The following is a 27,521-nucleotide window of genomic DNA, read 5'->3' as shown; positions in this document are numbered from 1 at the left end:
TTCTTAAACATAAATGAATAAATCTTAAAAATTTGTACTTTGACCTGGTATATTGCTATGACTAATTACTCCCAAAAAGTCATTAGGGACTCGGTGAAATACAGTGATAACATTTACAAAATCCATCATTATCTATATTTGTTTGATAAACTGAGCACAAGTGGGAACCCGTGCACTTGAAAAAATACTTTTTAAAAAAGATATTCGGACTATATATTTGAGAAACGAGGTAACAAAAATGTATGAGCGTCAATTTGGAGACTATTTCATAGTAACGAAGCAAATTTCATAGTTTTGATGGCATTTTTGCCACATAAACATGTAAATAAATTGAACTGAACAAATTTTTAAGTTGGAAAGATGAAAGTGTAATATACTCGCCATGTGAGTGTATGAAAAGTGGTAATTTGTGTTAAATTTATTTTTGACAGCGGATGTATATTCAAAACACTTATATTTTTGACGGCAGCTCCCTGATTTTTAACAAATGTTTTTTTTTTTTTTTCAACTAAATTGTCTTTTTTTCATAAATTATTCGGTTTTTCTACTCACCTCTTGAACTCATTCAATGATGAATGACTGGTCGTATGCTGAAATTTTTCAAAATAAAAAATCAATAGTTTTGGTTTCGCTAATAGTATGGAGTTTTTATTTGCTCATTTTAAAAGAAAACGATAGATTTGTTCGAATTGTTTTGTCTTCTGTCAAAGTAATGCATGAATTATTTAAAAAAAAAATGTTTTCAAAACAAAAGTATAAATGAAGAGAAACGAAATTTGTGCGAAAGAATTTGTTTGTATACGTGTGTTCACACGACTATCGGCGACCGTTGAAGAAGCTTACAAACTATTTAAATTATGTTTTTTTTTTCTGTCATTTGGCTGCAAAATAGTGTTAGTTTTAGACCTTGTATCCTTGTTATTCATTAGACGTCTTGGACATTCCACATAAATGCCGAAAGAATCATTTTTTTGGTTTCATTCAGTAATTCCGTCTCAACTGTAAATTGAACGACGTAAAAACAATTAAAATGTGACATTCAACGATTATTGCGAATAAATAATGTTTGGTCTACAGCGTACACAAACTACGACTACGACAATGACAATTATGAGGGGCATTAGTCTAAAAATTTCAATTTTAGTTCAAACATTGGGACAGGGTATAACTACATGCTATTTGTGCGGAGAATATTGTAATATTGAAATTTGATTTCCAAAACCAAAAGTGCCAAATATACGCAAATAAACAAAAAAAAAGAAAATCGTTCAAAAATTCTGCGAATTCACAATATTCTGGCTGGCGTTAATTGATTAGAAATTGTTTTAAAAAAGAAAATCAACTAAATCAAAATACCTATTTGAATTAGGCAATTCAATTACATCCATCTGCTTCCATGTGCTTACATTATAATAATTGTGAGGTTTCAATACACCTTTTCTAAATGTTCTAAATTTTAATCGATTTTACGGCAACAAAACCATCACGTTTTTTTTATATTTGTATAAATATATAAATAAGATTGGATACAATATCATGAAAGCATAATAGCAATTTAAAATAATAGTAAAAAAAATTGTGAATATAAAAAAAGATCTACAAAACGGTAAAAATGGATTAAAAGTGTGCATAGTGCAGATAAAACATGCATAAAATGGATAAAATAATCGGGATCAACCATTTGAATAGAATGGCACGTGTACGGCATGCAGATGAATTGGCCAGACTTACACTTTCAATGCTATTCATTCCGTGTTGGGGATCATTCGCTCGAAGCGCGGCCCGTTTTGCAACAATGTCCAACCTAAAAGAAGAATATATTGTGACTTATTTCAATTTGTATAATTTGGCAATGATGTCTAACATTTCATTTAAAATGGCTCCTTCGGCTGCTACATCCGATGAACTCTTGTCCAATCCTATAATTCAAAAAAAAAAATTACCATTCAAATTAATCATTATTATTAATTTCAGATTTTCTTCAATATTCAAAATGTCTTGTTATGCCACTCACTTCCACAAGAAAGGCGAACATTTAATTGCTCTTTTAGCTGAGCATGACGATATTCCAGTTGCAATTCCTTTTGACGAATTCCCAATTCACCATCGCGTTTTCTATTTAAAAAAAAAAAATGAAGTGCCCAATTTGGTTAAAGCATTTACATATGAAAACATTTTCCCATTTTAACATACTTAAGGTGTGTTATTCTGCTATGAATTTCCATCAATTCCGAGAGTAATTTGTCATCCTTCATGCCAATCACCTCGTTTGAATCCACCCTGTTAATTACAGTGCCATTAGTACCCACAATTTTGGTTGTTAACACACATATAAAGGTGATTTAAGGGAATAAAAACCATGAACACTTACAAGTCCGGCAATTGGTCTTCGCCACGCAATTCCTTTTCAATCATCACACCACGTGCCTCCAAATCGCGCAGTTCAACCTCAATCTCTTCCTGTTCCCGTTGAATTTCTTGAGCGATTCGCAGCCTATTGGGTATTAGGAAAATTATTTTTGGTTTTACTTTTTTTTGGAAAGCCTTTTTATCAAATCACCATGCAATTTACACAACATTTTGTCAACAATTTTGTTATCCCAAAAGTTTCAAAATGAAAAGTAATTCATACGTACCGCTTAAGTTCGGCTTGTCGCGTTGCCTTGTAATGTGCACGTAACTTCTTTTGATCACGATTTTCATTCGACAAATAACTTTCATCTGTTGGTGCAAATAAAATGGTGTTAGCGAAAAAAAAAAGTTTTCATTTCAAATGGATTTGTATATTTCGTGAAAAATGTATCACCATCAAAGTAAAACTTGAAGTTTAGAATAAGAACGAAAGTGTATCGAACCAAAGTAGCCTCAGGGAAGTATGCATATTTTATGCACACGCCTTTAGAACGTCTTATTTTATCCAAATAAGAAAAAAACAATAAAAGAATTATTTAATTTAACGAAAAAAAAAAATTGTGAAAAAAGACGATGAACTGAAGATGTGTGACTACAGCGAAATCATGAGGCGGTTATGTTTTATGAGTGAAATGTAGGAATTGAGATGAATCGAACGTTACAAAATAATACAAACCATCAGAACGTTGATAATTGACTGGTAGAGGAGGAATGGGCGGTGGCGTTAACTCATAGTGGGCACTGTCTGGATAATCGGTTGCTCTGTGTTTGGCGCTTAAACAATTCTCCGATTTACTTAACTCTGCTGACAATTCCATTTTCTCCTTTTTGTTTAACGTTTTTTTTTATTTTAAAATTCAATAAATTAATCGATTATTCCATTCGATATAAATGTAATTTGTTTTTTTATTTATTTACTATTTACATATAAACAAAAGTATTTACAAGTAAAACACACAAATTCACCTTGATTCAAAATGAACACAAAAACATATACATAATAAACTGTATTCTCAAGCCAATAATAATAAACATGCAATATAGAAATTTTCTTAGCGCTTTTTTAAAAAGCATTATTTTATTTATATTCAAAATTAAGTGATAAAAGAGTGATGTAATTTTCAGTGCAAATAGTTTGACATATTTTCTTTTTTTGTAAAGCGTCACAGCGTGTAACTACAACAATGTTGTGTAATATACACCAAAAGTCAGTGCAGATCTAAAATAACTACAATCAAAACAACTCAAATTATTATAAAATTAGAAAAAGGAAAAACACAACTTTATTGAAGAGAGTTTTGGATATTTTTTTTTTGTTTACAAAAGCATAGATAAAGCAATATAGTCGTTATTTCTTTGAAGCTTTGCTCCGTCATTCGTCGTTCGGGTTAATGAAATTTTGATTTGAATCCGTAAAACTCCGTAATATTTAACAATATTTTTAAAAACATATTTACAAATTAGGAGTTTTCAGTTTGGATTTTTTCGTTAGTGTGCTTTGTTCAGAAGACATTCATTTTATGTGCGATAACAAAGTCGGAAATGGTTTGTTTCGTTTAATTTATATGTTTTCTTCGTTTACAACTTACTCGAATTCGCTAAATTTTATAATGTAAAGCAATAAAATTAAATTGAGTAAGTGTCGTTCATAAATGTTATAAGCATCGTTGAATGGCATCTTGTAAGTCATTGTGTACAAAAGTGGTTTTATGTTCATTGCAAACTGCGAATAATGTTTGTTGGTCTGAACTAAGCGTAAGCGCATTCGAAAGTTTGCATTGTTAAAGAGTTTATTTTTCGCTTGGCTGCATCGAATTTATAGCCCTATTATAGTATGCAATTGCGCGCACAAGATTGCCGTATATGCTATGCAATGAATATAAAGACGATGTTTAATATCAGTTACCAATTAAATCTTTCAGTCTAGAACTGAGCATTTGTTAGATTCTATTCTCATCTTTCTTTATATGTGTGTTAGTTACAATTGTGTTTCTTCTCATTGCGGTGAGTATTTACTTAAGAATGTCTTCTTTAAAATGCTATACAATTACCAACTTTGCTTTGCATCATTCGATTTTTCATTGTTTTCACATCGAAATACATAAATGAAAACCAAGCGAATTTTACAAGGGCAAAAATGCCACAAAAGCATTCAGAGGTTTTATTTTATATCTAAATTAACAAAGTGCGAGTGGTAACGATAAAGTGTCCTTTGCAAAAAGGGTCCAATTAGTAAAAAACAAACCGAAAGATATCATTTCAATCAAAACAAACAAAAAATCGTCTCTTTACATTTCTGCGAAAATACTTAATGAATCCAGTTCCACACACAGTACAGCAAAAAAAAAACATACAGATACAAAGCACAATAAATTGTGAGGGAAATAAAAAGGAAAATTCAGACACAATTAAATAAAGCGCATAACGAGCGAGAAAAAAAAATGATGTCCATGTAATTAAGATTATATTATCTTACACCAAAACCCAAATTCCTGAATTCAAAGCATGACTGTGGAGTAGACAATATAGTCAAAGTTTGTAATTAGAATTCACAAACAATATTTAGAAAATAAATAAATAGAATATAAACAAAAGAAAAATAGAAAAGAAAACAAAAACAAGAAAATTACAAAGCATAACTTAAAATTAAAACAAGAAAGAAAGTAAAAAAAAGAAAACTTTTGCCTTAACAAAAATGTAATCAAGAAAAAAAAAGACGACGCTAGTCGATTGTAGTATGTGATGTTGAATGTACCTTGGATTTCGATTTCGGGGAGATACGCAAGCGGCCAAACATGCCTTCGGATTTCTCTTTCGGTGGCGATGATGTTGTGTCTTTGTCACGTTTTTTATAAAAGAAATCGGACACCGCTTGTATGATGCTCTTGCGTCGTTCCGGATCCTTTTGTCGACGCTTTGACGGTGATGTTTTTTGTTCGCCACCCAAATTTGGATTTGATGTAAATTCGGTTGCCTTCTTTCGATGACTGCTTATGCTAATTGGTGCACATTCGATTAGTGAACTATTTGCTGAAATATCATTAACACTTTTCGATGTGATCATTTTCTTTTCGCGCACTTTCATATCATCGGATTTGTTGGGCGTTGCCACATTGTAAGTGGAACATGGAACAGCTGATGCTGTTGTCATTGTATTATCCAAATTGTATCGTTTGCGCAGCAATGCAATTTTCTCCTCTGGACTCAATCCCAAATCTTGATTTGATTTCAATCGAGCACGTAGTCGAGCCTCTTGTCGTAATTTTTCCGTTGTTTGTGCCAATTCTTCGTCGAGTTTCTTGCGTCGCGAAATTACCGGTGTGCTAAATATATTTGCACCATCGGCAAATTGGTATGGTATTGCTGATGAATCGCGAGTGGTGTGAATGCAAAATGATTGTGTTTTACATAATTTTGGTGTTTCAAACACGGTGTATTCTTCAACATTTGCACTGCGTGGTCGTTGACCACCCGATTTTCGGGTACTTTGATTCAATTGATTTACAATCGATAGTTCTTTTGTCGGTGACAATGATAGGGCCTTTGATTTATTGGGCAAACAGTGTCGACGCTCTGGCTCTTGCACTTGATACGTGTACTTTGGACTCATGCTTGACGACGAATGTGAATGTGAATGTGATAATGGCGGTGTTGCAACTGGCGGCAAAATTGATGTATTCGGACTTATGTTCAATGCACTGCTTCGATTGCGACTGCGATTCAAACGTTTCTCAGCATTCGATAGTTTTTTACTTTGTAATTTATCCATCACCAAATCATGAATCAAATCTTTTTGCTTGATTCTTTCTTTACTTATCTCCTCCAATTTTTCCACCACATTTGTCGGCTCATTATTCGGTCGGCCAACATAAATACTTAACGACTTACTATTATTATCTATCACAGAACTCGGGGATGGTTGATGTTGGTGCTGATGCGGTTGTTGTTGTTGTTGCGGCTGTTGATGGTAGTGGTGGTGGTGACTGGAAACGGAATCATTGATGCTATCATTTTTCACATGTTTACGCTTTGTCTTACGAATATCAATTGAATCGCGTGCATTGCTAATCTGGGTAATTTTCATTTGCAATTGACGCACATACTCTTCGTACGTAATGTCATCGGAATTTTTGCGATTCGACGACGACGATGATTCGTGCGTGGTTTGATGCTTCGGCGATTCAATTGTGCTGGAAGATTTCTTATTAGGTGATGCATTACTTAAATTCGAATTAATTTTTACTGAACTAGACGATTCATCGAATCGTGGAGCGGATTCCATTGGACTGGTAACTACGGTTAGGGCATCACTTTCTTCGGTTGTTGTATTACCACATTGTGATGCAATCATAACAAGACTATCGTCCTCAATTTCATGACTGTCGCCATGTAATTTTGGTGAAATTGTTGCCGGACTTTCGTTCATCGGTGTTTTTAAATCATTATCGTTTGAATGTAGCAATGCACCTTGTTCGATATAATAATTATCGCGATGGAATTCATTTGATCGATTCATGCTATTGCTTCTGCCCAATTCAATGCGTGTCGGTTTATTTTGCAAAATATTTTTATTATAATTGTAATAATTGGTTGCCGAATTGTCTGGTTGCGTGTTTATAAATTGCACATAACCGCGATTGCTTAACATTGCGTTATTGGTAGCCGCATATGTTTCCATGTAGCTATCTTCAGAGCCTGTGTCCATAAATTCCAATTCGTCAAAATCCAGATTTTTTGCAATTGGCGCTTGGCCAGTTTGCTTGTCTTTCGACGATGAATGGCTGTCTCTTTTCCTTGCCTTTTTGTTGCGTTTAATTGTGCCTTTGTTTGAATTCATTGCAAATTCCATATCGACAAAATTCTCCGAAACCGCATCGTCGGCCGTCCAGTCAGATAATTCGGTTTCGGTAAGCACCAAATGCGATGTCATTTCAGTTTCTGAATCAGAATGATTCGATTTATCTAAAAGATTGCCCGGATCCGAAGCGGTTGGTGTTTTATCATTGTCGTCCGGTGATTCCGGCACGGTGGCTGTTTTGGGTGAGGTAATTGGTAGCTGATTCGGTTTAGCCGGTTTCTCATTTTCATCCGATAAAATTAATGGAATGTTCTTCAATGTATCGATTTTATTCTCATTTTTCGAGTCGAAACGGAAACCGGGACGTTTGTAAATCGGTTCATATTTATAGGCTTTTGTTTGTTCAGTTTTTGGTTCGATTTTCGGTTCAATTTTCATCGATTCCTGTTTTGGTTCTGGTTTTACGTCAATAACATTCTCTGCGCCCTGAACATGAATAACGGTTTTATTTGTGGCCGTTGACATAGGCGGAAGCGATGCTGTTGTCGTCGTCGTGGTTGTTGCAAAACTTTCGGGCATTTTCATCAGTTTCAAATCCTCTGGATCACCAATGTACTTGCCATCAATCAGCATAAGACTGTCCATTTGCATCAAATCATCAATTTTATTGCTACTCGATTCGCTTGGTGTGGCTTGAGTGTCTGGACTCGTCGAATCCAATATGAAATGTGGAATTTCGGCCGGACTACTTGTGCTCGATGAAAATGTATCCGAATCGGGTCGCTTCGATTGTGCCCAAACGATGCAAGGCATATTAAGAATTGGATCAATACTTTCCATTTCTTGTGATCTTTTCGAAACCGTTGTTAAACTTTTTGGCTTCTCCGCCGATAATGAACTCGAGAAATAATTGCTATCACCTTCTTTTCGATTGTCATAAACTGGCTTGTAATCACCGGAAATCTCTTTGTCCAACGAATGAACATTGTCATTCCCACTGACAATAACTTCACTATGCTTAAATTTGTCCGAGTATTCAAATGAGTTACGTTTATTGTCACTTTTGCTATTTTCAACGGCATTCACACGTTTTCCACTCACATCAGAACCATTACTTTCAATCACTTTTGTGGTCGCATCACGGATATTATTTTCGGCCAAAATGTTCGTCGTTTTCTCTTCACTGTCACCAGTCACCGATTTTGCTGGTTTGACTGTTTCCGTTTTATTGATTTCATTGCGTGTGCTAACAATTTGATCGTAGACATTCTCTTTTTCGTCATTGAGTTTGGTTTTATTTGGAATAACTGTCGCCGGGTTCGTTGTCAATGGTGTTGCTGATGTTGGTTCAACCACATTATCCGAATTGATTAGATTTTTATTTGACACTTTTGTTACCGCACTGTTATCGGGTACGGCTGCATTCAATAATTTTTGGCAATCGCTAATTGTTGAACGGAAATTTTTGAATTTTGAATCCAACATTGACATTGAATCGGATTTCATGATGCCACTTGAACCGGTGTCACCGAGTAAGTAGCGTTTTTTCAATTCTAAACTCTTTTTCGAGGCAATTCCTTCGGTGCTTGCTGTTTGTTTTAGCAAATAATCACCAACCCGTGGATTTTGTAATGGTTCACGATTCGGTATCACAGTTGGATCAACACGTACAAGTGGCTCAAACACATGCACATTATGCTTTGGCTTCTGAGCATGGCTTGCATTTCGCACAGCCGCACGACGAACACTGGTATCGATCATACCTTGTTTCACCTGAAATAAATAAACAAAAAATTCTGTTTAATTGCATTTTTCGCCGGAAATAGTCAGTTGTGTTACCTGAATTCGATTGATTGCTTTCTTATTGTCTTCAGAGTATTGTGGGGTGACTGGATCACGTTCAAATTCCGAGTCAGTAGAAATTTCAGTGGCTGAATTCAATTCCACGGCTGACGATGAATCTGAGTCGCTTTGAACCTAAAATACCATAAGAACACATTAGACCCAATTGCAATTTATTCATGCGGATGCACTCATGCAAGAAACGAAAAAAATACGCAAATGTTACGAGGGGACAAAGACAATAATTAATAATTTTTAATTAAAATTAATAGATTTTTAAAATAAAGAAGATCAACGTCAAAATTGAAAACGGATTAAGAGAAAAAAGAAAAACAATTGTTCCGGCGAAAGGAAAGCGGCGTTAAACTGTTTTAATAAGCTGTTTTAAAAAATGTTGTTTAGTTCAAAAGCCTGAATATAAAGCCTGTGCTTGAAACAACCATATATCGACAGATTAAATAATGATTATTGTTGTTGAACGGTTACGGTCAGTTATAAATGTGTGAATGCTGAGAAAAAGTGGCAAGGCAAAACAACAATTCGTGGCATTTATTACCTTTCTGGACAAACTTTTGCACGTTTTTTGATTTTGTTTGCGGAAGTTTGTGTGCTTTGCCAAGTTTGAAATATTTGGGTGAAAATTGGTGGAAGAAGAGAAAAGAGCATCTAAAAGTGTATTTATTTAAACGTTAAAGAACTAACTCCTGTGATTTGAGAATCTACTTTCATTTTTATTAACCTTTCAAAAACTTTCTCTACAACAATTTAAGATCTAACATCATTCGAACTTTTTTTTTTCTCTAGAGAACTATTATGTGATATGCATACATATATAATGCAAGTGTGTGCTACGTGACCTTTAAGTTGGGAAGCAGTAAATTAAATATATATATATATATATTTGGGGGTAAGATAACACGAACAAATGCCATATAATCTACTCAGTTAATATGTATATTAATATAGATTCAATTGAATCGCTCTAAATCATAAATTTATTACTCAATCGGTGTCAAAAGTATTTATGTGTTTGTGTGACTAGAATATTTTGTGTTGTTGGTATCACTCAGTTGACTTTTTTTTGTTCATCTGTAAAGTTTCTTTACGAAATATTACAACTGTCTTTGTTGGTGCTTGACGTGGGATTTCTAAACATATCCAAAACGCCACGACTGCTCGATGAAGATGCGGATGGCGCTGTTGCACGTGGGCTGTACGATAAGTGTGAATTAGAGACTGTTTTCGAACTTGGCAACGGTCGGCTAATTGAATGTGAATACGGTTGATGGTATTCATAATGACTTGTGCTTGCCAATGGGCTAATACGCGATCGTTCATAGGCCGGTCTGAATCGTGTTTCTTTTTCAATCATTCGTTTTATGTACGGATTTGTTTCCAATTTCTCATTCATAAACTCTTGTTTTTTATAATGTAAATTTTTGCTACGCTCAAGTAGCATGTCGGTTACATTCTTTTTGCGTTCCAAACTTGATATCTTCGGTGATGGTCGACGTTCTTCTGAACGTCTACCAATCACATTATCATAATCACAATATTCACGATCCATTTCGCATGCCGTATCAAATGAACGAGACACATTTCGATCTAATTTTACTTGACGATTATCCGTTGACGGTACATTATCATAATCGCCCGATCCGGACCAACGATGTTCACATTTCTCTTGATATTCGGGTGGATCGAAACGTCTATCATCGTACTCTTTAAATTGTACACCTTTGAGTTTTTCTGTGCCATTATCAAGTTTATTTGCATGATTGCTTTCGACTGGTTCCGAGGCGGGCAGTTCAATGACTTCAATTTCATTTTCAGATCGTACATTGTGCGCATTCAATATACGTGCAATGTCATTTAGTTCAGGTATTTCATTTATATTCGATTCACTTGCTAGTTTATGCAAATTATTCGTTTGTAGTTTGTGCTCGTCTTTCTTTGACACTGAATTTTTTCGAGACGATATTGGCGATGGTTCTTTTTTACGCATATTGACCTGTTCATCATCCGATTTTGATGACTTTCGACGTCGTGCCGGTTTAACAGGCGGCTCATTTTGTGTTTTATCATTGGATGATCTTTCATCAAATTTAACATGATTGTCTATTGAGTCTTTTCGCTTGTCAGAACGTTCGGGTTTGATGGGCACATCAATATTTGAAAAGAATGTCTTGCGTGCATCATTTGTGTCGGGACTTTGTTCAAGATTTGGTGGTAATTTTTGGTCCAAAGAATTTTGAACCGATTTGGTCTCTGCCAAAGGTTTTTTAATCATAAATGACATTAAATCTTTCTTATCAATTTTAACTGTGTTCAACTCTGGCTCCGAAACGTTGGCAACAGAAGTTTGAACTTTGTTTGTTTCTGTAAGTGAAGGCTTTCGTGTGACAACTTCTAATTCTCTCGATGGAGTTCGTTGGGTCACTTGTTTTCTGCGCATTTCCAATGGTGATTGAATTTCTGGTTTTTTAATCTTTTTCGGTTCAATTTCAATTTGATTTTCACGTAATTGAACTTTGGAAACTTCATTGAATGATGCCTGTCGAACTTTGACTAATTCATTATCTTTGGCGGGCGCTTTTTGAGTTAACTCAATTTTACCCGGCTTTGGCTCGAAGCGTTGAGCCTGGCCATTTTCACCGATTGGTGGTTTTTTAACTGTAAATGAAACCAAATCGCTCCGTTCATTTTGAGGCGCTGGTTTGACTATTGATTGCTGAATTTCACCATTCGAGGCCTTACGGTCTCGAGATGGCATTCTTGGCGCTTTTCGATTTTCAATTTCTTTTTTATCATCTTTCAATGAATTCTTTCTTGAAGAGCTCGACTCCCTTTCTTTCGAACGAGCTCTGTGAGAATAATTAACCGAAGCTGTAGGTTCTGGCTCTGGTTTACTTTCCAGTTGGATTGGTTTAGTTTCACGAACTGGACTCGGTGTCCTTCTCACCGTAAATGTAAACACATCCTTTTCAACCGTTGGTGTGCTTTGTATAATTTGAAGTTTTGGTATTTCATGTTCTTGTTTTTTAACGCTTGGAGGCTGAATTTCAGCAACCGACGGCTTTCTTAAAGTGTATGTAACTGGTTCATTTTCGGTCGATGGTATTCTATTTAAAATTGGTTTAGTTTGTGTTTTTTGTTCAATTTCAAAAGTTCTGGGTTTGCATGCAAAATCGACCGTATCTTCTGATTTTTCAGTTTTACGTTTATTTGGCGTTGGTTCCGATGCCGGCTGAACTTTTTTCAAATCTAAATTCGATTCGACCTTTTCATCGGTCTTTGCGTCAGCATATGCAAATGGATTGACAATCGATTTTGAACCTTTCGACGCCTTTGGTAAACTGACATGTGAAATTTTTTTCGGTTTATTTTCCGGAATATCTTCTTTATATGCAACAGAATTGAGAATATCATCGATTGCATTATTTAATTCTTCTTCAGTTCCCAAAAATTCCGTTTCCGCTTCATTGGCCTTGGTGCCTTTCTTTACTTTTTTAATTTTCTTCTCTTCTTTCTCTTTTTTGCCATTTACCGGCGTCGAATCATTCAATTGAAGATGTTGTTCAAGTAATTTAATCTCATTCAATAAATTACTTGAGAGTTTACCAAGAATTTCTGCCTCACGTTTATTTGTTTCTTTAAATGAATCTTTTCGGCACCACTTTGAGGCTGGTGCAAAATCGGATTTGAGTTCAACTTTTTTTATTTCGATGGGTTTCTTTTCGGGTAATTTGCGTATTATTTTTGGCGCTTGTTTTTTCAATGGAACTTTTTCGATTATTTTTCGTTTCGGCAGTGCGTCGGCCGCAACTCGATCGAATAATTCATCGATATTATCAACAGGTGATTTCATGCAATCGAATAATTTTTCACATTCATCACGTTCACCGCTGAGCGGTATACTTTCGTAACCAGAATAAGGAGCTTCGGATTTGTTAGTTTGATTGAAATTTAACTTATCAAGTTTGGGCACCTTTTTTAAACTAACATCGCCATCAAGTTGCTGATCACGCATTGTGAAATCTTCTTTTTTCGGTTCTACTTTTTGTAAATTATCACGTGCGGTACGAAAAAATGATGGTTCATCGCCATTATCATCGGATTTGGATTTTTCAATTTTTTGTAAATTTTCACGAGCCGCACGAAATACGGAGGATTCCTCATTTTGAGCGTCCTCCGATTCGGACTTGTTGAACTTTTGCAAATTATCAATGGCGGTGCGAAGCAAGGTGGTTGTTGGATTATCATCTTTCGATTTTAAATTTGACGGTTTACGCGGTAATTTTGGCGATTGTCCGGGTGATGGTAAACTTTTTAATTCTTGAACCGGACTCGGTAGGAAATATTTTGATAAATCGACATCTTTCAATTCTTTTTGATTTTTATTCACATTTATTGGTTTTGATTTAATTTCTTTTTTCGGAAAATATTTGCTTAAATCACGTTGCGATGAATTCACTGAACTACCCATTGATTCGGACTGCGATCTCAATTGATTTTTGAGTGCATCAACCTTAGACAGTCCTTCGTTTGTATTTTGAAAATCGCGTTCTTGCGACAACCGTGACACATCCTCATCGCTCAATTTCAATTTATCTAGAAAATTTAGCTCATCAAATGACGAACCAGTTGGCCGTTTGCCAAGCCGTCGAGTACGACGGCTATTGTCACTTTCGACATTTACATTTTGCACCGACTGTGATTTAAAATTCGCAAAATTTTTACGCTTCTTTGACAATTCGTTCTCTTTTTTGGTATCGCCTTTGTTCAACGATTGTGTGGAACCGTGGCCAGATTGATTTGCCTTTAAATTTGTGGGCGGTAAACTATTCAAACTGGCCGTACTTCCGTGATTCGAATTTAACCATTGGGATTTTAGCGATAATTTACGTTGTATATCATTCTTAACTAAACTCTCTTTCTTCAGGTCCTCAATATCTTTTGACAATTTTAAGAAATTATTTATCTTATATAAACTTTCATTTAATTTATCGAATTCAGTTGAAAAACCCTTGTCAGTCGTATTCTCAATACGCTTAATTTCATTTCTATTCGCATAATCACTCTCTAAACTATTGCTCTTATCCTTACGAAATTCTGACATTTTCTTTAATTGTGATGACACAGCCTACATTTTATTTTTCATTTAAATAGGTATGTGGTGATGTAAATTAAAGTGTAAAAAAAGAAGAAAAAAATTGAAAGAAAAAAAGAAGAAGAGAATTCATCAATTAACCCACCACCTCGAAAAGATTAATTCATTCTAATTAATTTGAATATTTAGTTTCTTTTGCATTTATTTTAAATGTCGCTGATGAAATGTACATTTATATTCAAATTAACCAACCGAATTATAAAAATGAGAGAAATTTATGTATTTCAAGTGTAAATTTAACAATACATTGTAATACGAACCTCAGTTTCAGTGTCTGTCGGCAAATATTGTACGGGTTTTACTTTAGCCTCTTGCATTCGAATCGCTCTAGCCTTTTCCAATTCTTCACCTTCGGTTTGACTATCGGCTTCATCGTCTGACGTGAAAATAAATGGAATTTCGTTTTTATTTGGCAAATTCATGTGTAAAAGTGGCATTGAAATAAATTTTAAAGAAAAAGAAGAAGAGAAATACGTGTCAATTAAGAAGTCATTCATACCTTCACTAGACGCATAAAACTCATCATCATCACTGTACTGATTTGATGTATAGCGTTGCTTTCCAATCCATTCATTGGCCAATTGAAGTGTTTGTGCTTCTATCGGCGAACCGTTGACGTCCTCATAAATATCTGAATCGCTATCGCTCGACTCATCGGTCGACGAAATGTCCGATTCCGAGTCTTCGCTGGCTGTGCCAAAATTTCGATCGGTCCATTCATTTTCATCGATAATATTACCAATCGACGGTTCGCCATCCGACATCGCGTCAATATTCTCAAATTCAATGCGCTCGGGCGTTTGACCGCGATCGAGTAAATCGATTTGCTTCAGGCTTTCTGCACGGCTAGCCGGTTTTTCGGGTGTCTTATACGGGCTGCTATTTTTCGACGAAGTCATTTCTTTGGCTTCTGGCCGTGGATACTTTCGAATGGCCGCTCGCATTTGTTTCGCTGGCAATCGATAATGTTGTGTACAATAAAATTTCCCTTCTGGATCGTCACGGTCAAATGCATAACCGCCAACTCTTAAGCTCGTATGACAATGGTGGCACTTTAAACAATTTCGATGCAAAACCAAACCTTCAGTTGCCAATTTTTCCATCACATACACTTTTTGCTTACAGAAATGACATATGTCTGTCGTTTTCTGCGTGTTGAACACCAGTGCAGCTTTCGAACTCTGTAATAATCAAATACCATGATTAATTTAAAGAAGAAAAAAACACAATATTGTATGGCGCTTACCGATTTTTGTAATTTTTCTTCGCTATTTGTGTTTGCTTCGTCTTTTTTAATGAAATTACCGGCAATTGAAGCGACTTTATTTTTACCGCGTTCGCCAACGTCACGAAGTGCACCGTCCTTCAATTGTTTCTCAACATGTTTAATGGTTTGATCGATATCTTTGAATCGTTCGTCCACTTCTTGATCGTCTTGTCGCGTGAGTTTATTTTGTCGTTGCAAAAACTGTTCTTTACTCCACTTCGGCACCTTTTCACGACTTTTGCCCACTTCGGTTTTCTTTGATTCTTCAATTTTCTTCTCAATTTGACGCAAATTCCAATCGTTTGACTCGATTTTACCAATGGCCCGTAGTAAGTCTTTTGGCTTCTTGTCGGTGGTGACTTGATTTCGGCCAGCGATTCGCTGTTCCATTGATTTGATGCGATCGTTAAATTGCTCATCGGGTGTACCTTTTGGCAGTGACGAATAAATGCCACGCTCACGATCCTATTCATATTATGAAAATAACATTTCAAAATTATAGTCAATGAGTATAATAAATTTGAGATTGAAAGTATGTAACAGCAACAACAACAAAAACAAGAACATCATGCGATAAGTATGCTAACGAGCTATTCAATTCATTATTTTCAATTTTCCGCTGGTTGAATGAGTTAGTTGGTGTGTGTGTGTTTTTTTTTATAATTCGTTAGTGTAAAATATCTCTCTCATTTTTGCATTCGAATCAAAGTCGAGAAATGTCTCAAGAAATCGTGAGAATGAGGTAGGTAGAGGCAAAATATGTGAATCAGTCAAATCCACGAAGGATGGTGGGTATATTTTTAGCGTGAAATTGCGATTGATTTGCATTATTCAAGGTTATAATAAAGTATTTGTTTGTTTCTTTTTGTTCAAAAAAGCAAAAATTTTGGCGAGTAGCATAACACTTCATAGCAGACACACAGTCTCTGTGCAACACACAAATTCTTACGGGATGAAGAAGTTTTTTTTCGAGATCCTTCACACGACTTGAAAATTCCGGCGCCTGTTGTCGGTACATATAGATCGAATAATCTTCGAATGCATTATTTTCATCATCATCATTTTCATCGCGCAACATTTTGCCCGCTTGCAAAAGTTGCAAACTTTTGTAAAAGTTTTGCGTTTGCTGGGCCCGTTGCATACGACGTTTACTTTGACGCTCATTCCGGTTTGCTTCAATTTCTTGAAGTCTTTTGGCACGTTCTTCCTATCATTTTTCGTTATTGTTCATTGCAAAAGAATGTTCAGTGTATAAAAATAGAAAAAGAAATGAATGAATTTTATATATGTCAGGTAAGAACTTACAATGTTTCCGAATTTATCGTAACTACGACGTTTTCGCGATCGTCGACTTGGTGCATCCGGTGTTGCACGCGGTGTGCTCAACGCTGAATTATCGAATCGACGAGATCGTCGCGGTCGTTCACGATCTGGTTCATCAGACGGTCGTTCGTTTGCATCTTTTGATTGGGATTTTAATTTCAAAAGATTCGAAAAATCAGGCGCTGCTATTTCTCGCTTTGTTTCACGCAATTTTTCCAGATCCAATTTTGGATGTTTTACATGCGGTATCTCACCACGGAACACCTCACACACTTGTTCCAAATAATTTAACCACACTTTTGGATCAACATCTTGCAATGTCACCGATTCAGCAGCGGTCAGTGCTTTTGGTATTCCCATTTCACTTTCAATCACCGAAAACGCAATCTCATTACATTGCTCAACATTTAGACCTTTTAATTTTGTTAGGTCGATCAAATCCGGACGATATCTGGTTAAAACGAAATAATGTTATTTTTTGAGCTTATTCAGATCGAATTACAACCGTTCAATTTATGGAGAAAATTTTTACCGATTTATCAAACAGCAAAAAACTTGACCGTTGGTAAAACATTCAGCAGCATTCTCCAGATTTGTAAGAAATTCATATGAGCTCAGCTGTGATTTGATCCATCGCAGGAGAACAGCAGAAATTGGTGCCACATCTGATATAAAAATGAAGAAAGTTCATTATGAATGTCAACATCAAAACGTCAAGTTAATCAAATAAAAATGGTTGAAAATCAAGCATAAATAAACTCACCTCCTGTGCGTCGTTTTCGGCGCACCAAAGTCTCTGGCACGGCAGTGAGTGCATTCGAATCGACAAACGTTTGTTCGAGTAATGTTGGGTCGTCTGTTTCAAGTAAATGTTTCACTTGATGCGGTCCAACAGCTGTCTTATTCAGATTCGGATACCGTGAGGCCGGTTCAACTGTATAAGATCCAATATCACGATGTAAATTTTCGGGTGTAGTTTGGGCAAGTAGCCGATAAATGCTTTCGCGTTGTGCGAGCACAGCCAATATACTATTCCGTTGATTACTCCACAATTTCATTGCATATGCTGCGTCCATGCTGGAGAGAAAACCACGTGCACAACCCGATCCGGTTGGCCAAAATGGTTCGAGCAAACTGTCACCCACCAAACACTGTAGCAAACGATAATTTTTCTTAACCACCGCACAGCATGACGTTTCTGCTGCAAACATCGATGTAAAATCGAACATCGCAACATCTGGTTTACCATAATGATTGACGGCAAATTCCAAATTTGGCATTTGATGTTTTGTCGAAAATTCGGCGGCTTCTTTCGCATACGCAAGCAATGCTTCTGTATTAACATTGGCCGGCGCTAGTAATTCGGCCGGATCGGAGAAATCTTGAATAATCACACCCTTATCAATTAAACTGTGCTTCTTTGCTGTCATGACAAAATAATGCGTTTCATCCTTATAATATACAATATTTTCCAAATCAATTCCGGTCGTTTCATACAATTCTTTGAAAAAGGCTTGATTGAAAATAAAGGCAACGCCGCTAATTTCTTCAACCTTTGCTTCTGCCCATGTTTTCTTATTGATAAAATTCGCTGTAATTGCAATTGCTAAGCGGCCACGAAATTCTTTTCGTCGAAAACCTTCGAGTGTATTACGTTTTCCATCGGCGCCGACCATAACATTGAATTCATAATGTGACACGGCATGATCCGCTGGACTGATATCAGCACGCCATCCGCATCCGTCCTTTGGTTCCAATATTTTCAAAAATGAAATGCCATCGTGCACTTCGACACCAAGTAAAAGTGCCACTTTCAATAGAATGCACTGTAATTGACGAATTGAAATGTGATCAATTGAACCGGCACAAAATTTACCGTAGAATTTTTTTGCTCCCAAATTTCGAAGATCGGTGATCAAAAAAGGCCATAAATGTAATACATTATTTCGTGAGAATCGATCACGTTTTTCGATTAAAACAACTTTGGCACCAAGCAATTGTGCTTCGATTGCTGTACGCAAACCGCACGGACCAGCTCCAATGACTAATACACGAGTACCATTACACGCCAATCCCTTATTGTACACTTTATGCGATAGACGTGCATCGAATTTTTTCCATAGCGCTTGTGCTTTCCAACTGCGAATTTTTGACTTTAATTTCGGATAGAATTCGTTTATTGGGGCCGGTCGTAACGACACTGTATCGCACATACTGTGATACAAACCGAGTATTTGACGCATCGTTGTCGCCGAACTGAAATGATCGAACAGTTCAGCGGCCAATGCGGCCGATTCATGCTCCATCTTTGAAGGTATCTGTGATTGGTTACGGCTCATGCTGAAAATAATCATAAAAAGAAAACACAATTTTCAATTAGAAAAATCAATTGATCGAAACAAGTTTTTATTAAAAAAAAAAAAAAAATATTTCATAAACGTAAACCATGAGTCACACGAACAACACAGCTTGAATGTCAGGTAGTAGAAAAGCGTACTTTTGATATGAAAAAAAAAATCCCAACAATTTTTCAAATGCGCATATACACTTTCTAACTGACGATTGACTACTGTCTATTAAATCTATTATACTGTTTAATGTGTAGATTGCTCGGGTGTGTATATCTGTGCTTTTTATGGGTCCATGAGTATTTTATTGTACAATCAGTGATAAAAAAAAGTATCAATGCTAAAAATGCGTCAAGTGTCTAGCGTCACAATTTTTTTCTAGCGATAAAACATTATGCAGACATTGACGCTATTCGATTCTATCTCATTCAATCGCTCGCTCGCATTACATGGAATTCTATAAATAATTTATGACACATTTCCTTTTTCAAAACTACTGTACAAATTGCCTTTGTTCGCTCTCTCGATTGATCGCTAACTTGTTTAGTTTTCATTTCTCTACTCTGAAAAACCCATAAAAAAAGAATGTTTCACTCTAACTACATTGTGCTCTCAAAGATTTCTATTCATGCCCTTTCTTTAAAAAATGTGCCTCGGAATTTGGGCAAAAGTATATACAATTTTATTGCAATGAAATTGATTCGAATTTTTTCTCTATGGTAATTATACGAATGGCATTTGCCATGGTGTTAATGTGCGTCGAGTGTGTGTTTGTTTGTTTGCTGGATTTTGATTGACTAACTAAAACACGCAGTGAAAATGCGCGTTGCGCATTCAAGTAATATAGAATGTGAACGCAAATATGTTTGAATGAGTGACCCGAATTTTAATTATAAAACGTGTGAAAAGTTCAGATGATGAGAGGGAGAGAGTATATAATACGATAAAAATAAAAATAGCATTTGAAACTGAAATCGAAAAATAAACACTGAATCGATGTGGAAAAAAACGAATTCGGAGCTTGCATGCATTGTTGCTGCTGTTGATGCTCACACATACACCGTACCACGCGTGTGTGTGTGAATAAGCATGAGCAAACAAGATGTAAAGATGCCGATGTATGGCGACAGTCAGCATTAGATCAGTCATACTCTGTCGAAGATGTACAAATCAGATTCATCATCAACATCATCATCGTCGTTGTCAAATAAATCGCATTTGTCGAGATGTGATTCACATAAACCCAACTAAAATCACACTTATTCACAAAGCGCAACTATTTTGCGATTGAGATTTTTCACGATCGGATTTCACCGCGTTGGCACATTATCCGATTGCTCTACAGACACCTAGTACAAGACACATTGAACGCATTTTGCATTTTTTTTCTTTCTTCACTGAAATCGCAACATGCCCGAAAGGGAATGACGAATTTGTTTTTCTCGACGTTTTTCAACTTTATCTTCTCGTTGATTTTTGTATGAGATTAAGCTATGTTGGCGATGTCCGCTCACCGACACGACTTCAAAAAAAAACTCAACGTTAAATTTGGATTTACATCGAAATGAAGCGTGATGAATAAGTTGTGGCCATAAAAGGAGACACTACTCTTTAAAAGAGTCTCTTTTCGCCTTGCCTTTTGTCTTTTATGATTATATACACACTTCGATTCAATCCATAAAATAAACAAGCTCGTGCTCAAAATGATACAATAAAATAAATTGATTTGACTACATATAAACAATGCAGAAAACGTCATCGAAATCAATCACAGTGTTGTCATGAAATTCGTTTCTTTGTTTCAATTTTTCTTGCGATATATTAAAGTCCTCCTCGTAGCATATCGAAAGTCATTAAACAAAATACACGATGACATTTTAAAGCTGAAATTTTTCGAGCTAGTGATTCTCTCTTTCTCTCTTTCTCTCTTCACTGTGTGCGACTGTGGCTGTGATTTTGTGCGTTGAAATGAAGAAGGAAAAACGACATAATTTCTCTTCATCACTCCACTCCACACACTCACTCGATCCACATAAAAATAGTTTCTGATATCTTTGTTCATGAGCGCGAGCGCAATCGCTCTTTCGTTCGTTCGTTCACTGTGGCTTATTTTCTGTTTTGCTTGAATTCTTTTATTGATTGCGATTCAGTTTACTTGATACAATTTGATAAAAATAGCCAAAATGAAAGAGAAAGAGAATCAAGAAGACGACCACAAAAAAACACACTTAGCAAACTTGAGCAAAAACAACAACACACAATCAGAGAGAGGAACAAAAAATAACAAGCAAGAAATAAAAATCAAACGAAAAACGAATTTTATTTTTGTGTGTTGAATTTACACAAAAGGAAATTATTTTCAGGAACCGAATGGCAATTGAAACGCTGGATAATTACAGGAATTGAAATAAAAACCAAAATTTAAAAGAGAAAAAACCAAATAGAAAGTATATCGAATTTAATAAAAAAGTGAACTGGAACTGAAGTAGACACAAGTTCTTAATTTGATTTCAATGGTTTTGCTCAATGGTTGTTGCTGTATTTTTTTTTCTCTCTCTTGTCTTTTACTATTAGAATTGCACGGTTTGATTAACTAATTCAAATCAAATTTCAGCGAAGACTAAAAAAATGATCACCATTGCGTATCAAGGAACCGTTCTTTTTTTGCTCGTTTCTTTCTTTCTTTCAAGCGCACAAAGAAACGTTTGTGAAAATCATTTCTCATATGAAAGAATCGTTTGTCTCTCAAAATGAGTAATTTTCTTTGTTACAAATAAATAATAACGAACGGTCTTTGTTTTGTGCGTGGATCAATGTCATTGCATCCGAATATATATCGATTTTTATTTTTGCGTGGCACATTGGAATGTGTGTATAATATACACAAAGAGTGTATTAACGCTTAATTCAAATTTAGATAATCCCCAATTGCCCGAAGCGAAATTCAGTATTTGTAAATTATGTTCAGTCATTCGCCAAAAAAAAAAATAACACACACACAAGATTAGCGCACGTCAACCATACAATCGATCGTTTTTGGCTGTCAATTAAAATGTATGCATTGGTCCATTACCAAAATTAATGACGGTTTCCACTTAAGTTCACTCTCATCAATAAATCAATATCTATATATTTTTTCCCCTTTCGTTCACTGTTTCTTTCACAGCATCAGAAGAAGACAATACACATTCTACATTTTACACTTTGGTCACATTTAATCAACTATTCAGTCTTCACATGCCCGAACAAATCGAGTCTAAAGTTGAAATTCTCTCCTACGCTTTTTTATGTGTATGTCTACGCGCACAATATTTTGAACAATTTCAGATGAAACACAAATCGCGTATACTCGAATTCGTTGTGAATTACAGACTGTCGCAGTCAAACTATTGCAAACGAATCGCAAGCACACAACTCTTTCGGCCGGCTCGACAGAAAACACAGTTTGCAATACGAACGGAAAGCGTTAAGAATAAGAAGCAACGAAAATTGTCCACCATTTCAACACCTTTCGAATGACGAAAAATCAAAATAAATAAGTAAATGAACAGAACAGTCACCTAATTAAAACAATAAATGAATGTGACTCGGATCGACGAAGCGCATACCACAAATGTATACAACTAAACACACAAACATTCAGTTTTGCTAAAAAAAAAAAATACAGCGCCACTCGGTACAGCGCACAAACGCAAACAAACACAAATCTAAAGTGAGCGCAAATCTTTAAATGCAAAAATAAAGAAGCATTGATAAATGTTTCATCATTTCAAATGACGAATAGAACAAAGAGAAACATTCGTCAAAATGTAAATATACAATTCGGCAATGATTATGATCGTTATAATCGTTAAGAAATGGTGATTTGTGTGTGACATATGTGTGTGTGTTTGTGTTCCTTTGTGTGTTTGGCCTTTGGAAGTGACAGGCGTTAATCTCTCTCTTCTCTCTCTCTCTCTCTCTCTCTCTCTCTCTCTCCATGTTTGATATTATTGGACTGGATGATTCATTAAATCATATGTACTCATAATTTTATTTAATTTGTTGCGCATTCACTCTTCGCAATAAACGAATGCCATAGTTAAATGGATATATTTGTAATGAATAAATAGCGATCGTGAGTACGCGTACAAATTCTCTCTAGCGAGAATGGCACCATTACGTGAACGAATTGGCGGTGTTGATTGAGCCATGAAATTGCATACATGAAATACAACCAGAAAAAATCAAATCGAAAAAAAATATGAGAACCTGTACGTTTTTTTGCGTGCGTCCGCTCCACGATCGCTCACACCGACACACACACGTTTTGGATTTTGGCATTCACAAAAATAAAAATGAAAAAAAAACTAATAATAATATATGGTCATAGGACGGGTATATAAATATGAACAAAGAGCGCACACACGTCAATCGAACTATTAACAATAACAAAGCAAACGAGAATAAAAAAACACTAATCGCACATTCCCAATCCACAATTCGTTGTATGAAATTGAGATCGACAAATAAAATTCAAATGACATTATAAACAACAACTGAACTGACACAACAACGATATGAACACGAAAAAAATACAGTCCAAGTACAACAAATAACAAACAAATTAGTTGGAATAAAGTAATTGTTTCAACTGTACCGAAAGCAGAGTACATGAGAAAAAGTGAAGTCGAAGAGAATAACATTGAAGGCGACCGAAGGAAAGAAAGAGAAAAAAGAAACACAAATGAACTCTGAATAATAAGATAATGAACTGTCACTGACCAAAAGCAATTATTGTAATAATCGACTGCAAACGGTCGTTTCGCTCTTAATTTTTATTCTACATTGTGATGATTATATTCCCTGAAGCATTTCTTGTTTGACTCGATGTTCGACTTGACTGGAATATGAGTAATGCGAATAAAAAGAAGCAACGAATAAAAAGAAACAAAAAACATACACACACACACACACGAATAAAAATGATAATTCCCCTCAAACAATAACAAACGCTAAACATGCTTGATTCGACACGATCATATATTTTGTATATAAGCGCACGTTTATGACATGTCATTCAAAAAGTCAATGTGATAACTCCGTTTAAATTATCGTTGTTGTTGGTGTTGTGTGTGTGTGTTTGTATTTTTGCGACATCATCATCTGTAGCCTTTCATTTGTTTACATTCAAACAAGATTTATGAGAGATAGAGTGATATGCTTTCCTTTATCAAAGTGAAAGACTCGGGTGCAAGACGTGTGCACACACATCCGTTGAAACATTTCAGATATGCCATTGGCAGGTACGATGTCAAAAGTCCAAGTAGCAGTTTAAAGTGAAAATTGCAACATTCATTTGAAAAATAACAACAACAACAAAAACGGTGTGTAATTGATTTGAAGGTTGTCTCTTTCACTCGTTCGCTCACTTGCTTTCACGTTTCCTTTCGATTCTCGCGCGCCAGAGAAAAAATTATAATGAATAAGTGCATTTTAAATGTATGAACGAAAAAAAACCCACAACAGCAAACAACATAGTAATTTTGAATGGAATGCGCGCGATTGGACCACGCAAAGTGTGTGAGTGAATGTTGTACACACATTGATTGTTGTGTGTGCTTTGAAATGCATTCGATGTACAGGTATTATGTGCTTGCCAAACAGTAATTCTATTGACTGTTTAACGTTCGCGCATAGGTAGATGAGCATTGGCAAGAGCGGATGAGCGCAAACGAATATGTGAACATACATATATATTTACCGTATGCAGTGAGTGTGTGGCTCAAAATGTCTATCTTGTCTATTTGTTTTAATGTTCCACACCGCATTAAACAATGTTTTATATATCTATGTTATAACATTGTGTGCTGTCGTCTCTGCCTCATGTGTTCAACAATGTTCCTCATTGTATCCACACTCTATACAGCACGTAAAAGGTATGAATATAAAACCTCTGGACTTGAAATTGTTCAATACATTAAATAGTTAGAGTACATGCATATCCGAGCCAACGAATATGAAAATGAAAAACGGCACTTTTATTACTTTGATTATTATTATTGTTTCGTTTGTCGGATGAATACACGGTGTGTGTGTGTCTACGTGTAGAATTCAAAGAGAAATGTGTACGCGCCATTATGAATGCGCTTATTTACAAATGTAGTTGTAAAAGGTATGGTATTGGATGATGGAAAGCGATGAGCACACGATGAGAGTACAAAATACAAAAGAGTCGAACAGTAGACGAACAAAAAAAAAAACAACAACCAACGATGAGACGTTTTAACATTTGATATGATGTATTTAGTTGCTAGCTTATTTGTTCAATTCAAAAGAGACAGTACAAAATACATCAATAAAAATATACGGCATGCATTTTTACGTTACGTTTCGTTTTTCGAGTTTTTTGTTACACATTATTCGTTCGTCTGGTAGTGCTGCTTCTAATTTTATTTTATTTTAGTTGTTTTCTTCATTCGCCTCATGCAACAAAATGATAATCAAATAGGTCTTCGTCTACCTCCATATCTAACGTTGGTGTAATGTGTCGGCTCGTGCACAGTGCGATGGCAGCAATATTTGAATGAATCAAAGAAAGGGGAAAAGAGAGAGAGAGAACGAACATACGCTCGGTTTTTGCATTCAAAGCGGCAATTTTTTTTCTTAATGAGTTTAAATAAAACCGCGCTCATTTGCTCATCGCAAAAATGTTTTTATCTGATTCGTAATTAAAAGCATGCTGCTTTAGCAGTCACTATAGTTTATCACTATGGTCAGGCGAATATCGCATAAATTCTCATAACGAACGCAAAGCATTCTTAACAATTTTACGTCGTAAATGTGTCAATAATATCTATCACTAACTATTTGTTGACCCGCACACACCCGAATATTCGAGTGAAACTATTTTCAATTCTTATGTATGCATGACTAATTCAATTTCATGGTTTTCGTATTTACTGTTTTTTTTTCGCAATGCAAATGTCCTGTAAAGAAACGGCAATATAAAAACGAACTACGTCTAGCAAAATTTCCATAAATAGCTTACATGATGTCCTTCTCATTTCATGCCATAAATGTGATGATTTGGTGAAAAACCACGATGAATTTTCCGCGTGTTGCTAACACACCAATACAATCGCCTCTCTTTCACACACACACTGACACACGTACTGTTCGCCCCACAGACGGTGCAAAGAAAAACACAGATGCGACGAGTGAGAAAACTGACGACGTTGCCGATGTTTGTCGTCGACGTCGTTGTTGTTGTTGTTTCTCGTTGAATGAACGGCAAAATATACACAGCAATTTTGTATATGCGATTATATAGTAGAGACTTTCCTATTTCTGCATTATTGAATCGCAAATATGGAAAATATGAAAATCGGCCATAAATGGGCAACTACTTTTTTTTTTGGTTTGGTTCAAATCGATTTCCGCAGCCGCCGCAGATGTTTTCTCGCCGCCAAAGTGCCGTGAACAAAAAGTGTTGTTGCACAGTCGATTGTTTTCCGTCTCTCTTTCGTTTGCCCTTCAATTTGAATGATTATTATAAGATGACGATGTCAATCGCAATGGAGCCCACTACAAGCTGATAAAAATCACTCAAAACAAATTAAAAACGCAATTTATTATACGCTCTTTTTTTCACTCTTCGCTTTTCGATTAGATTTTTTTCTTTTTGCGTGTGTATTATGTGTTGTTATTTAATTTCCTTTTTTTATATGTTGTATTAGAAAGAAATAATATTTGTAGACACAAAAAATGGCACTATTGGATTTTAAAGCACTTTCCCATTGAAATGATTCCGATATTATTTCCACCGTGACTGTTGATACATATATAGTATAATATATCGCCTGTTTTTTTATGAGACCGATTATGCTGTTGGTATTTTGATGATTTTAAATCGATTCTTTGATTCCCACATACACTCATACATGCACGCACATACCATGCACGATGGCAAATCGCGTATATGCTGATGTTGAAAGAGAGAAAAAAAATAACACACAAATTACACCCAATCACATATCAAATCAACGCTCTCAACCACACTTTGCCTTTTTTAAGAATAAAACTACTTTTTTTTTTGCTTTGCGTTTTTCTTTATATTCGACAATTCAATTCGATTTTATTTTATTACAATTCAATTGATGTTGTGTTCGTTTCGATGGTCCCGAATGTGTTCACACTATATACAATTATGTTTTCTGTGTTTATTGTTTTTATTTGGTTTGAAAAATAGATTTTTGTCTATATGTTACACACTTCTCTACGCGGACACATTCGTCGACGATCTAAAAATGAAGACGAATCGCTTGCGAATGACTATAAATCTATGTCATTGGCGTTTCGATCAAAATGAAAAATTACGTA

The 27,521-nt window shown here is 35.5% G+C and overlaps 1 protein-coding gene across 8 annotated transcripts; it reads right to left on the bottom strand.

Moving 5' to 3' along the window:
- Window positions 1–620: 620 nt before the first annotated feature.
- LOC116343176 (F-actin-monooxygenase Mical) lies at window positions 621–27,483 on the bottom strand. Of its 8 annotated transcripts, none has more exons than XM_031771093.1 (19): window positions 26,191–27,475; window positions 17,576–19,152; window positions 17,345–17,477; window positions 16,795–17,263; window positions 16,439–16,696; window positions 15,469–15,954; window positions 14,722–15,403; window positions 14,483–14,598; window positions 9,050–9,187; window positions 5,168–8,983; window positions 4,889–4,921; window positions 3,089–3,236; window positions 2,637–2,721; window positions 2,372–2,494; window positions 2,194–2,280; window positions 2,015–2,115; window positions 1,865–1,919; window positions 1,732–1,804; window positions 621–999 (listed from the first exon to the last, which is right to left on the bottom strand). In XM_031771093.1, the coding sequence occupies exons 2-19, from the start codon at window positions 19,149–19,151 to the stop codon at window positions 982–984; spliced, it is 8,397 nt and encodes a 2,798-aa protein (XP_031626953.1). In that variant the 5' UTR covers window position 19,152; window positions 26,191–27,475; the 3' UTR covers window positions 621–981. The 8 variants fall into 8 exon arrangements, 7 of the variants coding, with proteins under 7 accessions (XP_031626953.1, XP_031626955.1, XP_031626954.1 ...); XM_031771095.1 differs by lacking the exon at window positions 26,191–27,475 and adding an exon at window positions 22,721–22,740; XM_031771094.1 differs by lacking the exon at window positions 26,191–27,475 and adding an exon at window positions 22,234–22,580.
- Window positions 27,484–27,521: the final 38 nt, after the last annotated feature.

The sequence above is a fragment of the Contarinia nasturtii genome, unplaced genomic scaffold, assembly GCF_009176525.2.
Source record: "Contarinia nasturtii isolate CC-2019 unplaced genomic scaffold, AAFC_CNas_1.1 Cnas_scaffold_993, whole genome shotgun sequence".
Classification (NCBI taxonomy): Eukaryota; Metazoa; Arthropoda; class Insecta; order Diptera; family Cecidomyiidae; genus Contarinia; species Contarinia nasturtii.
This window is presented reverse-complemented; position numbering and strand designations above follow the sequence as displayed.